At 40.3% G+C, this 15279-nt stretch overlaps 1 protein-coding gene across 1 annotated transcript in view; it reads right to left on the reverse strand.

Moving 5' to 3' along the window:
• The window catches only part of CSMD1 (CUB and Sushi multiple domains 1), a 347261-nt gene that overhangs the window by 50577 nt on the left and 281405 nt on the right, over nucleotides 1-15279 (reverse strand). The window contains exons 38-40 of the mRNA XM_081812881.1: nucleotides 14460-14582; nucleotides 11834-12028; nucleotides 5326-5499 (exon numbers count right to left, since the gene is read on the reverse strand). Of these exons, the coding sequence (XP_081669007.1) occupies nucleotides 5326-5499; nucleotides 11834-12028; nucleotides 14460-14582 (492 nt within the window). The remainder of the gene's footprint in view (nucleotides 1-5325; nucleotides 5500-11833; nucleotides 12029-14459; nucleotides 14583-15279) is intronic.

Below are 15279 nucleotides of genomic sequence, written 5' to 3' on the forward strand. Positions count from 1 at the left end.
ATTTCTGTGCATTGATTTTGTATCCTGCCACATTACTGAATTGCTGTATGAGTTCTAGTAATTTGGGGGTGGAGTCTTTTGGGTTTTCCACATAAAGTATCATGTCATCTGGGAAGAGAGAGAGTTTGACTTCTTTGCCAATTTGAATACCTTTTATTTCTTTTTGTTGTCTGATTGCTGTTGCTAGGACTTCTAGTACTATGTTGAACAATAGTGGCGAGAGTGGGCATCCTTGATGTGTTCCTGATCTTAAGGGAAAGGCTCTCAGCTTTTCCCCATTGAGGATGATATTTATTTCCCATAAATTCTGATGAAGATTCAATAAAACTGAAAAATGCATTGTACATTTTTCATTATCAATAAATAATTTCATTCAAATTATTATATCCAATAAGGCATCTAGGTAATTTTTTTGCTATGGTGGTATCCACTAGCTACTTTTTCAAGTATCTGTGCCAGATTAAGGACTGGAGCCTCTATTCCCTTGATCTGTCTGACTATTTTAGGATTTTCTCTAGCACTGACTTTACTTCTGTTCTCCTGTTCACCTTAGCTGTGTTTCTATGGGTCCCATGAACATATGTTCTTACTGAGTTATACCATGTTACCTATACATTGGCATTCCATTACTCAGGAAAAGAGATACCTTTCATTGCCATATTCCATGCACAGGCACACCTCATTCCATTGTGCTTTGCAGATATTGCATGGTTACAAAATGAAGGTTTATGACAACCCGGCTTTACGCAAGTACATTGAAGCCATTTTTCCAACAGAATTTGCTCACTTCAGGTGCCTGGGTGGCTCAGTGGGTTAAAGGTCTGCCTTGGGCTCGTGTCATGATCCCAGGGTCCTGGGATCGAGTCCCGCATCGGGATCCCTGCTCAGCGGGGAGTCTGCTTCTCCCTCTCCCTCTGCTGCTCCCCCTCCTTGTACTCTCTCTCCCTCCCTCTCTCGCTTTCTCTCAAATAAATAAAATCTTAAAAAAAAGAAAAAGAATTTGCTCACTTCATGTCTCCATGTCTCATTTTAGTAATTCTGACAATATTTCAAAACTTTTCATTAGGATTATATTTGTTATGGTGATCTGTGATCAGTGATCTTTGCTGTAACTCTTGTCGTTGGTTTGGAGCACCACCAACCCCGCCCATGTGCGATGGTGAACTTCACTGACATGCATGTGTTCTGACTGCACTCCTGACCGGCCATCCCCCATCTTGCTCCCTCTCCTCCAGCTGCCCTAGCCCCTCAGACACAACAGTATTAAAATTAGGCTAATAATAACTCTGCGATAAGCTCTAAATGTTCAAGTGAAAGAGTCACACATCTCTCACTTTAAATCAAAACCTAGAAATGTTTAAGCTTACTGAGGAAGGCATGTGGAAAGCCTTGATAGGCCAAAAGCAAGGCCTCTTGTGCCAAACAGTTTGCCAAATTGTGAATGCAAATGAAAAACCCTTGAAAAAATTAAAAATGCAACTCCAATGAGCACACAAATAATAATAATAAAGTGAAACAGCCTTGTTATGCTGATATGGAGAAAGTTCTAGTGGTCTGGACAGAAGAAAAAACCAGCCACAATGTTCCCTTAAGCCAAAACCTAATCCATAACAAGGCCTGAATTCTTAGTTCTATGAAGGCTGAAAGAGGTAAGGAAGCGGCAGAAGAAAAGTACGAAGCTAGCAGAGGTTGGTAGGTGAGCATTAAGGAAAGAAGCCATCTCCATAACATGAAAGGACAAGGTGAGGCAGCAGGTGTTGAAGGAGAAGCTGCAGCAAGTCATCCAGAAGATCTAGCTCAGAGAATTCAGGAAAGTGGCTACACCCAACAACAGATTTTCAGTGTAGACAAAATAGCCTTCTGTTGGAAGAAGATGCCATCTAGGACTTTCGTAGCCGGAGAGACGTCAATGCCTGGCTTCAAAGCTTCAAAGGACAGCCTGACTCTCTCGTGAGGGGCTGATGCAGCTGGTGACTCTAAGTGGAAGCCAATGCCCATGAACCATTCTGAAAATCCTAGGGTGCTTCAGAATCATGCTTAATCTGCTCTGCCTGTGCCCTGTAAATGGAACAACACAGCCTGGATGACAACACAACTGTCTACAACATGGTTTACTGAATATTATAAACCCACTGTTGAGATCAAATGCTCAGAGAAAAATTCCCTTCAAAATATTGCTGCTCACTGACAATGCACCTGGTCACCCAAGAGTTCTGATGGAGACGGACAATGAGATTAATGTGGTTTTCAGGCCTGTTAATGCAGCATCCATACTGTAGCCCATGATCAAGGAATCATTTCAACTCTCAAGTCTCATTATTAAAGAAATGCGTTTCATAAGGCTATACCTGCCTTAAATGGTGATTCCTCCCATGGATCTGGGCAAAGTAAATTGAAAACCCTCCAGAAAGGATTCACCATTCTAGATGCCATGAAGAACATTTGTGATTCATGGGAAAGGGTCAAAATATCAATACAAATGGGAGTTTGGAAGAAGTGGATTCCAGCCCCCATGGATGACTTTAAGGGTTCAAGATTTCATGCAGGAAGTAACCACAGATGGGGTGGAAGGAGCCAGAGAATGAGAATCAGAAGTGGAGCCTGACGATGGGACTGCACTGCTGTGCTCTCAGGATCAAACTTGAACAGATGAGGAGTTGCTTCTTGTGGATGAGCAAAGAAAGTGGTTTCTTGGGATGGAATCCATTCCTGGTGAAGATGCTTTAAGACTGTTGAAATGACAACAAAGGATTTGGATCATTACATAAACTGAGTTGATAAAGCAGCAGCAGGGTTTGAGAAGGCTGACTCCAACGTGAAAGAAGTTCTACGGGGGCTAAAATGCTATCAAACAGTACTGCATGCTACAGAGAAACTTTTTGTGAAAGAAGAGTCAATCAATGCAGCAAACTTCAATGTTGTCTTATTTAAAAAAAAATTGCCAAGGCATCCCAACTTAAGCAACCACCACCCTGATCAGCCAGCAACCACCAACACTGAAGCAAGACCCTCCACGAGCAAAAAGATTACAACTCACTGAAAGCTCAGGTGGTGGTTAGCATTTTTGAGCAGTAAAGTATTTTTTAATTAAGGTATATACATTTTTTAGATAATGCTATTGTACATTAATAGACTACAGTATAGTGTAAACATAACTTTTATATGCACTGGGAAACCAAAAATTCACTGGACTCACTTTATTGTGATATTTGCTTTATCGTGGTGGTCTGGAACCAAATCCACAATATCTCCAAGGTAGGTGTATATTATGAATTAAATTTTCAAGTCTTAGTAGTAGTTGTGAAACCATATATACTGACTTCTGAAATCTTTATACTAAATTTATTACCCATTCTTTACTCATTGGTTTATAAACATATGTGGCTGTGTCATATCTAATACTCTTCTACTAGTTTTTCTTTAAGATTCTTTGCTCTTCCAATTTCATTATTCCTTATATTCCAGATCCAGGTTCTAGAACACTAATGTTTTATACATTATTGTCCAGATGTACTTACTCTTTTTTTTTTTTAAAGATTTTATTTATTTATTTGACAGAGAGAGACACGGCGAGAGAGGGAACACAAGCAGGGGGAGTGGGAGAGGGAGAAGCAGGCTCCCCGCCGAGCAGGGAGCCCGATGCGGGACTCGATCCAGGGACTCCAGGATCATGACCAGAGCCGAAGGCAGGCGCTTAACGACTGAGCCACCCAGGTGCCCCAGATGTACTTACTCTTTATTTTCAGTTTAAATTCCTTCTGAGCACTCACTCTCCCAGAAGCTTCTGAGACATACTGCATCACACTGAAGCCACACTTTTGGGCACCTTGGCCCCGCCAGCCATGCAATATGTTGCTCAGTCTTTCTATTTCAAAGTCCTACCTTCAGTCAGAAGATACCACAGAAAAGGTGAAGGCTTATTCGGGATCAGTAAGACTCCAGCAGACCCCATGATAGAACAGTTTCAGAAAATGGACGTGCCCCTCAAACTCCCTGAGGCCACAATAGCCCTCTTACCTAATGAGGTTTTAGTCAGCAATACAGCCCTAATAAAATGTAAATCCTCACTGCTTTCCATCATCACAATCATAGCACAGATGTAAATTTCTTAGATCACCTGATTCCCCTCTACGGTGCTGATGTCACTGATGAGAACCGAGAAGACCTACCCCAATGCAGAGCTGCCTTAAGGAGGGTGCTATTCAATGACCAGACACCCCATAAGAACGTTTCGGATGGACAATCTCAGAAGCACCAGCGACTCTCAACGCAAAGCACCACACATAGTCCAAGGAAGTTTTGCGGTCTATGGAAAACCGTACTAACCACACCCAACGAGAATATATGCGTATACACAAAGTAGTATGCTAGCAGCTTTCATGTAGGGATGACAGTGATTTCAAGAAAGCAGGTGCCATTTTATGGATAAGAGTGAGAAACTCCTTTTGCTGGTTGATTTTCTCTGGAATTACTACTTTCAAGTTTCACTCTCTCTCTGTTCCCCCCTGCCCAATTCTCCTGAGTATTTCTTCAAATTACCTCAAGTAAAAAGAACAGATTTTCCTATTCAAAATTTACTGGTCCTGGCTTCAGTCCTGAAGTGATTTCCAGCCCACAGAGAGTCAGAGGCTTAAACTTTCCACCTTCTATAGCCTTTGAGTGATTACTAAATTACTGAGATCCCAGAAAGAAGTCAAAAGGGCAAAAAGCAGTTAACGTATTTTACAAGTTACTTGGAGACCTACAGGAGCATTATAAATCAGTATACTTTAAGCTGCCTATTCAACAATTTCCTTATGTTTATTCACAAAAGATCTTTTAAATGAAAAAATTTTCAACTCAATTTTTTTTAAAATTAGCATGCAGAAAAATTTCACCTTGGGGCAAAAGAAGAACAAGTTATTGTATGTGCGTTCCATTTGAAATAATTCATTGTATTTACGTTGATTGATCTTACTTCCACTTACTGACACAATTTTTAAAGTTTTAAAAGATAAAGTGCGTCATATTTTTGAATATCATGTTTGTGTGTCCTAAAATCCTGATGACATTAAGTGCGGTGATATCCTCAGCACTCTGCAAAATAGTGTTTAAGTCACTTAAGGCAATAAGTGACTTTTGTTTATTGGTCAAATTAAAAAAAAAAAAAAGCCTTTTAGCTACTTACAGAAGAAGTCCCAGTGTGAAGGGGAGTGCTGAAGCCTGAGGGAGGATTTAGTGCTCTGTGGGAGCATTTATAGCAAGAAGTGTTAGGCTTTGTCCAACCGTACTGTATTTTTAAGGCTTATGTGAACAAAAGAAGTGCCAGATGATAGATGAATTTACCCAGACATCGTGTTTCCGTGCCACTCCAGAGTCCGTTGGCTAAGCATTCTCTGACGTGAGACCCCACAAGGGTGTAGCCCGTGTTGCATGTAAATATGGCCGTGGCCCCATAGACTGTCAGCGTACCAATCTTGTTACCATTTGGGGGAAAGGAGAGGGTTCCACAGGAGATCACTGGAAGGAAAACAGAAAGCGAATATTATTTCAAGTCCACGGATTATTCTTTTGCTCAAAAATGACAAAATCTTCAGTCCCAATGTTTATTAGGGACAGGGATGTCTGCTTAGAGTTGGGTAGGTCAACCACATAGGAAGCTTAATTTTCCTTCTCTTACACCCTTGAAATGAAAATGTGAGCATTTAGAGCAGATTATAAAACTGTGCAGTGTATAGACATCCCACAAGCAGGCTGGTCAAACGCGTGGGCTGCCTGCCCGCCCTCCTGTGTGCAGCAGCCGGGAGAACCACATGGCAGGGACTGGACAAGGGTGTGGCCTGCGGGAATTAAGGAACGAGAGTGATCTTCCACAAGTCAATTAACTGCCGCACAAAACTGAGGATGCTCGCTCCAATGGAAGGCTTGAGTTCACCGTTTCTTTCGTTGACTTGCATGATTTGTTGGGATTGAGTTGCGTAAAAATGCTGACTATGCGGCCATGTGGAGCCTTTCTTTCTTTCCTTTTTTTTTTTTTTTTTAAGATTTTATTTATTTATTTGACACAGAGAGAGAGACAGAGATCATGAGAGGGGAGGAGGGTCAGAGGAGAAGCCGGGTCCCCGCTGAGCAGGGAGCCTGATGTGGGACTCTGGAATCATGACCTGAGCCAAAGGCAGACGCTTAACTCACTGAGCCACCCAGGTGCCCCCAAGCCTTTCTGAAAATTAAAAAACATACAAAATTCAGACCTTCAGTCATTGTAGCTGGAGTGACTGTGCACCCCCATGTACACCTATTTTCCCAGCATGATCATTAACAGGGTCCACTTTCAACAAGATGACTCCAGTTGGGGAGACAGAGTTAATGATCACTTTCGTTATTGATCCTTATTGTACCACCCAACTCTCCACACTCCAAACGCAGAAACGTTTGAGCACAAAAGGTCAGTGGAATCTGACGGGAAGAAGAAACCACAAAGTCATCAAGGCCAACTGCGCCACAGAGGCTTCTGTGTGTCCCCCCCACATAAGAACCAAGGGTTTGAAGGCCACTCTAAGAAGAGCACAAGGGAGTTCCGGCTGCACTGAGCTGTTCGCAAGGGGCTTAGGGCAAAGGTGGCAAGTAGCTACCAATATCGAGTCGCTATTAATAGTAAACTGATCAGAGGCAGTAAGACAGCAATTCAGAACACAGATCTGGCTGCAGGTTATTCAGGTTCAACGCTGCCTTTTGCCATTGCCTCCTCCAAGTCCCTGGGCTCTCATTAGCTCCTCTCTCAAGGGTTGAGAGCAGTGCCTGCCACACGGAATTGTGCACTGGATTCAAAGAGGGGACACATGCAAACAGCAAAGCCATGCCTTGCATGGGACCAGGGCCCAGTCAGGGTTAACTAGCGCAAAGCAGACCTGGGACCCATTCTGTGAACTGACTCAGTATGAACACCTTGACTGATAGTTTGAGTGAAGACAGATTTATGGGCGTGCTGTTTAGACCAGTCTTTTGCACTGGGGCCGATCTTACTCTGAGGTGTCATGACTGTGGTACGTTTTCAAGCAGACACAGCCAGGTGGTATGTGTTCTAGGGGGATTGCTCACCGAGAATTCGGACAGTTCAGCTCCAGAGGAGGTCGTGATCAGAACGTTACTGTTGCAGATTTACTAGTTTCTGGGGTCCCTAAACTCTTATTGGGTTACATCTCATGCATTTAGTAATATTGTTAACATGTCTGCTGTACCAAATGTTAATGAATTCCAAGTGTTTATTTTATTTTTTTTTACGATTTATTATGAACTTTCAATTAAGCCTTTCCCTAACACACTATGAACTTCACCTTGAGTTATGGTATTTAAAGATCCATGCGTAGCCATTTAGGATAATTGGACCGTGTTCTGAAACTTCTGCATGGGTCAGAAAAGTGTTAACCAGCAATGAATTCTGAGCACATGTCCTCAGAGGTGTTGACACACCTTCGGTGGAAAGACTAGCAGAAAGGCTCACGCTGCTTTGCTTCTGCCCCATTCTTTCAGCCTCTGTTAAAAATACCCAGGGAATGAATATATTTTAGGTCTGTCCTCCACTAAGGTTCACTAGACTGTAAAGAAGAGCTAATGGAGCAAACTTTTAGCTTTTCAGCAGCTGGATAATGGGGCCTCAGATGGTAGAGTTTCAGTTGGCAGGAAACCCAATACATTAATGAAAATAGCAGCACTAATTTGGAAAAGCTACCTTAAATGAAAGGGAGAACTCCCCAACACAGTCTCACTCACACACACACACACACACACACACACACACACACATATGCTTTGTCAAACACCCAAGGTAAAGCCTCATTTCCATGTTCTTTTCTCCCTTCAAGTTTTCAAAATGAATTATTTGCCTCTTTCCCTTCCATTAAAGACACATTCTTTAAGGAGCCATGGTCCAGAATTCAGGCTGTGTTTCTGAATATCTACAACATAACGAAAGCCCCGTGTAGCACTCTCTGTCTGTGAGTTGCGTGTAAATTTAAAATGCAAAGATGTTTTCTTTTTGGTTCAAGGATTTCTGTGATAACTATTTTTCTTTTTTTTTTATAAATATTTTTCTTACTTTTTAAAGCAGTAAGTCAAACAATAAAGAAATGTAACAAGAAGAAAGCAATAGCCTCCCACTTTGATGTAGTTCTTGTGCTAGGGAGATATATGGACACCCGGGAGATGGAACTTTAATCTGGTGTTCTTGTCTCTTTAGGGATAACCATTGGAAGTTGGTTCTTCTGAAAGAGAGTGACTGCAAAGCTCACAGTTTCAAGGTGGGAGTAGGTCTCCTGTCCTCTTCACCTGGGTTTGGTCTCAGGAACCTGGAGTTAGGATAACACAAACCCTTCAAAAAGTATTCTGCTTCCAGGATTCATATCGGGTTTTTCTGAGTGTATGTTGGCAAGGTGGGGAAATAGGAGATAAATGTAATTTAAACATATTTTAAATATAAAATAAAATGAAAATGTGTTATAGCAAGAATGAACTAAAACATACCTTTATTTTTATTTTCTTATAGAACCCATAAAATATCGTATGCATGTTAAGGCTCTAAATTTTTTTCACTTTATTTTTGATAATAATTAGTCATTACTGTTTACTGAAAAATGGTATCATGGTAAGGTGTAATTATCTTATTATTATTTTAAATAAATAATGATTTTTCCATTTAAATTTAAATGAATTAATATAAACACATTAAAATAATTCCTGATTTGAATTTATGTTAAAAATCTTAAAAAGGTCTTTGGGATCTAGCAGCCAGCAGAGTTCAAAGATAGTACCCTAAGATTTCTGCTCCCTGGTGTAAAATCCTCTCCCCTTGGTGTAGGCAGAACCATGATGAGGTTATGAATGTTTTCTTTGAGCTAATCAACATGGGATTATCTGTTGGGACTGACCCAGTGAAGGAGCCCTTAAAGGAACTGAGTCCTTCCTGGAGCCAGAGATTTGAATCACCGGAGGGCCTGGAGGGATGGGCAGTGCATTGGAAAGAGCTACACATGGCCTCCTGGGGCTGAGGGCATTTCCTAGTCCACAATCAGCAACAGTGTGAGGACTCAGCCCTAAATTGCATGGACACAAATTCCATCAACAAACAGTGTGGCCCATCTTCCCCCAGTTGGGGCTCCAGATAAGGACACAGCCAATACCTTGATCTCAACCTTCAGCAGAAGACCCAGCTAAAAAGTGGCAAACATCTGCCCCCAGAAACTCTGACATAACAAATCTGTGTTGTTCTACATTGTGTTTTAATGATTCTATAGCAACAGAGAATGAAGACAGGTCCTCAACAGTGTTTAACATTATGAGATGCCTAGGATGAATGACCTTGAGAACCACTACTGTCCAAGAGGCTGAGGTATATGTCCCATAGAGGTTTATCATAGGTGAGGGGGTTTCTAGGCTTGTGCTCTCTGGAATCACTTCCAAAACATTTCAACCAAAGAGAGGACTGGGGAGGGGGCGGTGAAGACTGCTGAGTTTTCAGATCACACCACAATTTGAACACAATGTTAGACATTGTGATATCTCACTGACACATCAATGTTCTGAAACAAGAACATCTTTGATACTCTCTTTAGTTAGTGCAAAACTTAAAAAAAAATCAGTAGAGATATAAATTAATCAAAAATATCCATATCAAGTCTTTTGGGGGAAAGGAAACAGAACAATTTCAGTTTGGTCACAAAAATAAGGATAGGCTTGGTGTCAGCTTTCTCTACCCACCGATAACATGAACAACATGATGCATACCCTTGGGCACACAAGTGGGTCTCTAACACCATTTTCCACTAAAAGGGCTCCTTGGAGAATGGCTGATTCCATGTTTAGGCCAGGAAAAAAAAAAACAAAAAACCCTCAGGATGAGCATAAAACAACCTGTCTTTATGAGAAAACAGGGACAACTTCAAAGACATTAGAAGGACAAGATGGAGTCAGGTAGAAGGGACTCTCTCTGGCCACACTGTGATGATGTGAACCACCAAACTTGATAAAAAATAAATAAAATAAAATAAAAACACACACAAATAGCAAGCAATGACTTCATGGACCCCCCTGACTCTGGACAAGGCCACATGTCCATGATGACATTCAAGAGAGACAAGTAACAAAGTGTGATATAACAACTCATGCCAAGCAAGGCGAGTCAATGAACAGCTGACAATTTACGAAATCCATCTGCGTGCTAAGTTGGTGGGAGATATCCCCACACACATGGATTTCTGGTTGTTGTTCCTAGACCATACTCAGTATTGCAATCACCAGATTGAAGTCTATTAGAGTCAGAAGGACAGACTTGCTAGAATTTCAGAAGGATGGAGACAAAAATACAATTTGTGGATGGTAGAACCCCAGTGTTGCTTTCTTCCCCCAAAAAGAAGGTGGAAACTTGCTGCTAAGGAGGTTGGTTCAACAATCAGGAAGGCCTGGTTTTGTAAACACTCTTCTAAATATGAGTCTTCTTATAAGTGTCAGTTCTGGAATGGAGATTTGAGCCTTTAGTATAAAGGGTGGGGCATAGCAAATATCCACTTGACATGATCCTCCCCTGGTGCCCCAGACAGCTAGAGAGATGAGCAAAAACTAGACTACACTGTTGCATCCACAGAAGTGAACTTCCCACTCCCAAGAACTTAATGTGTGCCTATTTTTAAGACTCTGATTCGGTTCGAAACTGACAAAAAGGGTGTTGGCTAGAAAAGTCTGAGATAGGCAAAAGGTAGAGGCTCCCAAATCTTTCTCCTTCACTCTCCTTGCTGACCTTAATGACTGAGTCTCTGAATCACAGCGCTGAGCTTCACGGTGGGTACCTTTGAGGATGACAGGCGTGGGTGTGGGAAGGGGGGATGCACTAACTCAGATGGAGCAGAACACAGAGGAAATGCACTATGAGTTCAGTGACCAGATAATGAGTCAAACCAGGACACTTGTGAGAATGAACAGCAACCATTAATAATTACTCTGGAAAACACGCTTCAGGCAGTTTGGGGATCTAGGGGTGCTGTCCACCTTGACTATGAGTGAGCCCCTGAAGTTCACCGACCCTCCCTAATTTATCTTTGTGTTCTTGGTGAAGAGCTTAATATATGTTTATTACCATTGGTTCTATTAAAAGTTGAATTAGAATGACCATATCAAAGGCAGCAAAGCATTAATTCTTTGGTCCTTTTTCTGATTTTATTCTGGTTTATTCTTACAAAGCTGTGTGTTTTATACATTTGACACTGGTCTAACTACTTGATTTGTGCATGATAATTTCCTGTGAACAACCTGCTAAGAGTGTATGTTAAATATATCAGAATCAAATAATGCTCTGAACAACACTAATATTGTCTTATTTTTCTATTTATTCATATTTATTATGAAACCCACTCAAAGGCTTAACAGCTTATCTTGTACCTATGAGAATAATAATCTCCCTTTTCAAGACAGTCATTATTTGAGCATGCAATATCTTCAGTATAAATACTATTTCCCACGATCCTAATTAGAAGTTTTGAATAGTCAGTGCATGGAATAAGAGTTATCTTTTTAAACATAGGCCTGGATCTGTTTTTGAGCTGATATGAATATTTGAATATTCTAATATTTTAAAGTATATAAAATGCATCATTAATAAGGAAAAGACAACATTCAACATTTAATCCAGCAGTCAGGTTCTAAGCATGTCACATAAAAATCCATATTCATCATTATAATGACAAGAAATACCATTTTGTTATATTATTAATCTACAGGGCTTACAGGGGTGGGTTAAAAGGTGGTTGCCAGTGATGCCAATCATTCAGAATGGCTACGTTATCTGGGAAGGGTACCCGCCACTCACCTCGACATCTGGGCCTCTCTTCGCCTATGCTCCAAGTTCCGTTAGCTTGGCACTGTACCAGCCTCTGGCCCTCTAGGGAATAACCAGGACTGCAGCTGAGCACTACCTGAGCTCCATACTCATTCAACGATCCTGAAACCAGTCTCCAGGTGACGTGATCTGAGAGCTGAGCTTCAATGCTGGGACAAGTTACCGCTAGAAAAGAAACATACTTAACATCACCATTTTTTTTTCTCAAGGGATCAGATCATGTTTGCTTTTAATGGTAAGACCCTTCTATACGAAACTGATCTTGCTGTGCAAAACAGAAGCCATTACCTATTATTTCAGGTACTTTTCTCTACTACCTACATAGTCACAGAGAGACGATCATGGATATAAAATGGCCTCGACAGCCTCACTTGCAGTGACACTGTGATGTAAAGGGCGAAATCACCCACACCAACTTGTACAGTGCATTTGGGTGGAAAATCTTCATCAGGTAAATGAGCACATGCACAGAAAAATCTTACATATAATTTGTCTCCATTTCCTCTGAGAAACTTGGAATAGAATTGAGTAATTGAAAACCAGCTTGGACACATCAGAAAATCGGATGCCCTCATTCCCTTCCTCCCAAACACACCTATATAATACATTCTGTATGTTACTGGATTTATAGGCACACAGTTTTATATGCACACTGCATTAATACTGCACAGATAAATGTTTAATAGATCTCAAAGGAGACAATCTTTTCCTGCTCTTAGGAGAAAGCCTAGAGTTACAGTAACTACTTAATAAAGGGCAGTAGCTACAAATATAACAATGTGGGAAGGGGGGCCTCCTGGGATAACAGTAAAGGTGGTAGTCTTGCCGTTTTCCTGGAGTGGGCTTCAAGGGATCGCAAATATGCTGAAAATAGATGCAAAATTTAATGTTTGTGAGTATACATTTTCTGAAAGGAACAGTAATATTTGAAATGAGTTTTACAAAGTTAGAACTCCACTTCTTCAAATATGAACATCCACCACAGTAAACCACCTTCAGAACTGACCCCACAGATTAATTTATTGAGCCTGGAAGATGTAGCTAGAGAAACCATAGCTTTTTCAGAATGATATTAATAAATAATTTTATTTATTTAAAAGTAAATTAAATTGAAAAGTAAATTCTATACAAGTTTATTATAATTGAATTAGGCATATCTAAATGTTACAAAAATCTCATTGCATCTTCTATCAGTTATTTACCAATACCATGAGCGAATAAACTGAAAAAAGGACTTTTGTATTAGGATGATAATATCAATGAGGTTTAAAATGTGAAAAGGATTTGCTAATTTAAAAGTAATCCTTAGATCTATTTCTCTTAAATATTTTTGAATAAAATGATTATCCCAAATTTATATGGATTCAAAATGGATATTCAAAAGTCCTACATGTGAGACCTAAAACCATAAAAATCCTAGAAGAAAAGACAGTCAATAATTTCTTTGACATTGGCTGTGGAAACATTTTTCTAGATACGTCTCCTTCGGCAAGAGAAGCAAAAGCAAAATTAAACTATTGGGACTGCACCAAAATAAAAAACCTTCTGCACAGCAGAGGAAACCATCAACAAAACAAAAAGACAACCTACTGATTGGGAGAATATATTTGCAAAAGATACACCCACTAAGACATTAATATCCAAACTATATAAAGAACTTATATGACTGAACACCAAATAACCCAATTAAAAAATGGGCAGGATGACCTGAATAGACACTATTCCAATGAAGATATAGAGGGCCAACAGACACACGAAAAGATGCTCAACATCACTTACCATCAGGGAAATACAAGTCAAAACCACCATGAAATACCACATCACACCTGTCAGAATGGCTAGAATCAAAAACTCAAGAAACAACAAATGTCAATCAGGCTGTGGAGGAAGGGGAACCCTCATGCACTGTTGATGGGAATGCAGACTTCAGCCACTCTGGAAAACAGCATGGAGTTTCCTCAAAAAGTCAAAAATAGAATTACCATTTGTTCCAGTAATTCCACTACTGGGTATTTAACCAAAGAAAACAAAAACACTAATTTGAAAAGATACATGCTCCCCTATCTTTACTGCAGAATTATTTACTGTAGCCAAGAATCTGGAAGCAGCCCAAGTGTCCATCAATAGATGAACGAATAAAGATGCGGTGTGTACACACACACACACACACACACACACACACTGGAATAGTATTCAGCCATAAAAAAGAATAAAATCTTGCCCATTGCAATGACATGGATGGAACTAGAGGGTATTATGCTAAGTGAAATAAGTCAGTCAGAGAAAGACAAATAGCATCTGATTTCACTCATATGTGGAATTTAGGAAACAAAACCAATGAACAAAGAAAAAAGAGACAACCACACTCTTACATATAGAAACAAAGTGGGTGGTCGTCAGAGGGCAGGTGGGTGGAAGATGGGGGAGAATGGGTGAAGGGGATTAAGGGCACACTTATCGTGATGAGTACTGAGTAAGGTATAGAATTGTTGAATCACTATATTGTACACCTGCAACTAATATAACACTGTATGTTAACTATCACTGAATAAAAAAAACAACAAAATTTATATGGATATTCAAGCATTTTACCTACCGATACAAGTAAGAATTTTCTCTAACTGGAATACCTTTAGAATTCCAGGCAGGATAGCTATTTCTGAAAAGTCTTCAGTGCCTATAACCTTGTAAATCCGTAACTCAGCTTCAATCCCAATGCCTATTTCAAATAAAATTCATTTCATTTCACCAAGAAGGGTGCTTCTAAAATGGATTTGATTGTTTTCAGTTGCCTGAACTAACTCTTACAAGCTCTGCTTCAGCCCGGAAGGATCTGATGGGGCATGCCCAGTGGAATCGGTCGTTTTCTTGGAGCTAATATTACCTATAGTGGTGATCTGCAAATTCTGGATGATTAACTCTTCCTTTGTGAAAATGCTATTTGGTTTGCTTTGCAATTATTTGATTCTGGTTTAATCGTTGGTGTGAATCTCTTTCTCCCTGGCAGGATACAAGCTCTTGCACTGTAAACACTGTCTTTTCACATTTTTTCCTTGAGTATAATGTCTGCCCTTAAACAGGTGCTGATGACATATTTATAAATGTGTGTGTGTGTGTGTGTGCACTTCTGCTTTGGAAAATAATGTACTAAGAAGATGTAGAAGAAAACAAAAAACAAAAAACAAACAAAAAAACCCAAAGAAGTGGAGGTGATAACCGCATGGGGATGGAACCTGAGTAAAGAGAGAAGTGAGACTGGAATAGATATTTAATGTGGAAGTCCACCTGGCCTTTTGTTCTCCAAAGAGGGGGCAGGGGGAGGTTCTCAGAAATTGCTGAGAAAGTCAATTATCATATGGTTTCATTTATTTGTGGAACATAAGGAATAGCATGGAGGACATTAGGAGAAGGAAGGG

This window comes from Leptonychotes weddellii, chromosome 2, assembly GCF_054177405.1.
Source record: "Leptonychotes weddellii isolate Sample4059 chromosome 2, ASM5417740v2, whole genome shotgun sequence".
NCBI classification, from domain to species: Eukaryota; Metazoa; Chordata; class Mammalia; order Carnivora; family Phocidae; genus Leptonychotes; species Leptonychotes weddellii.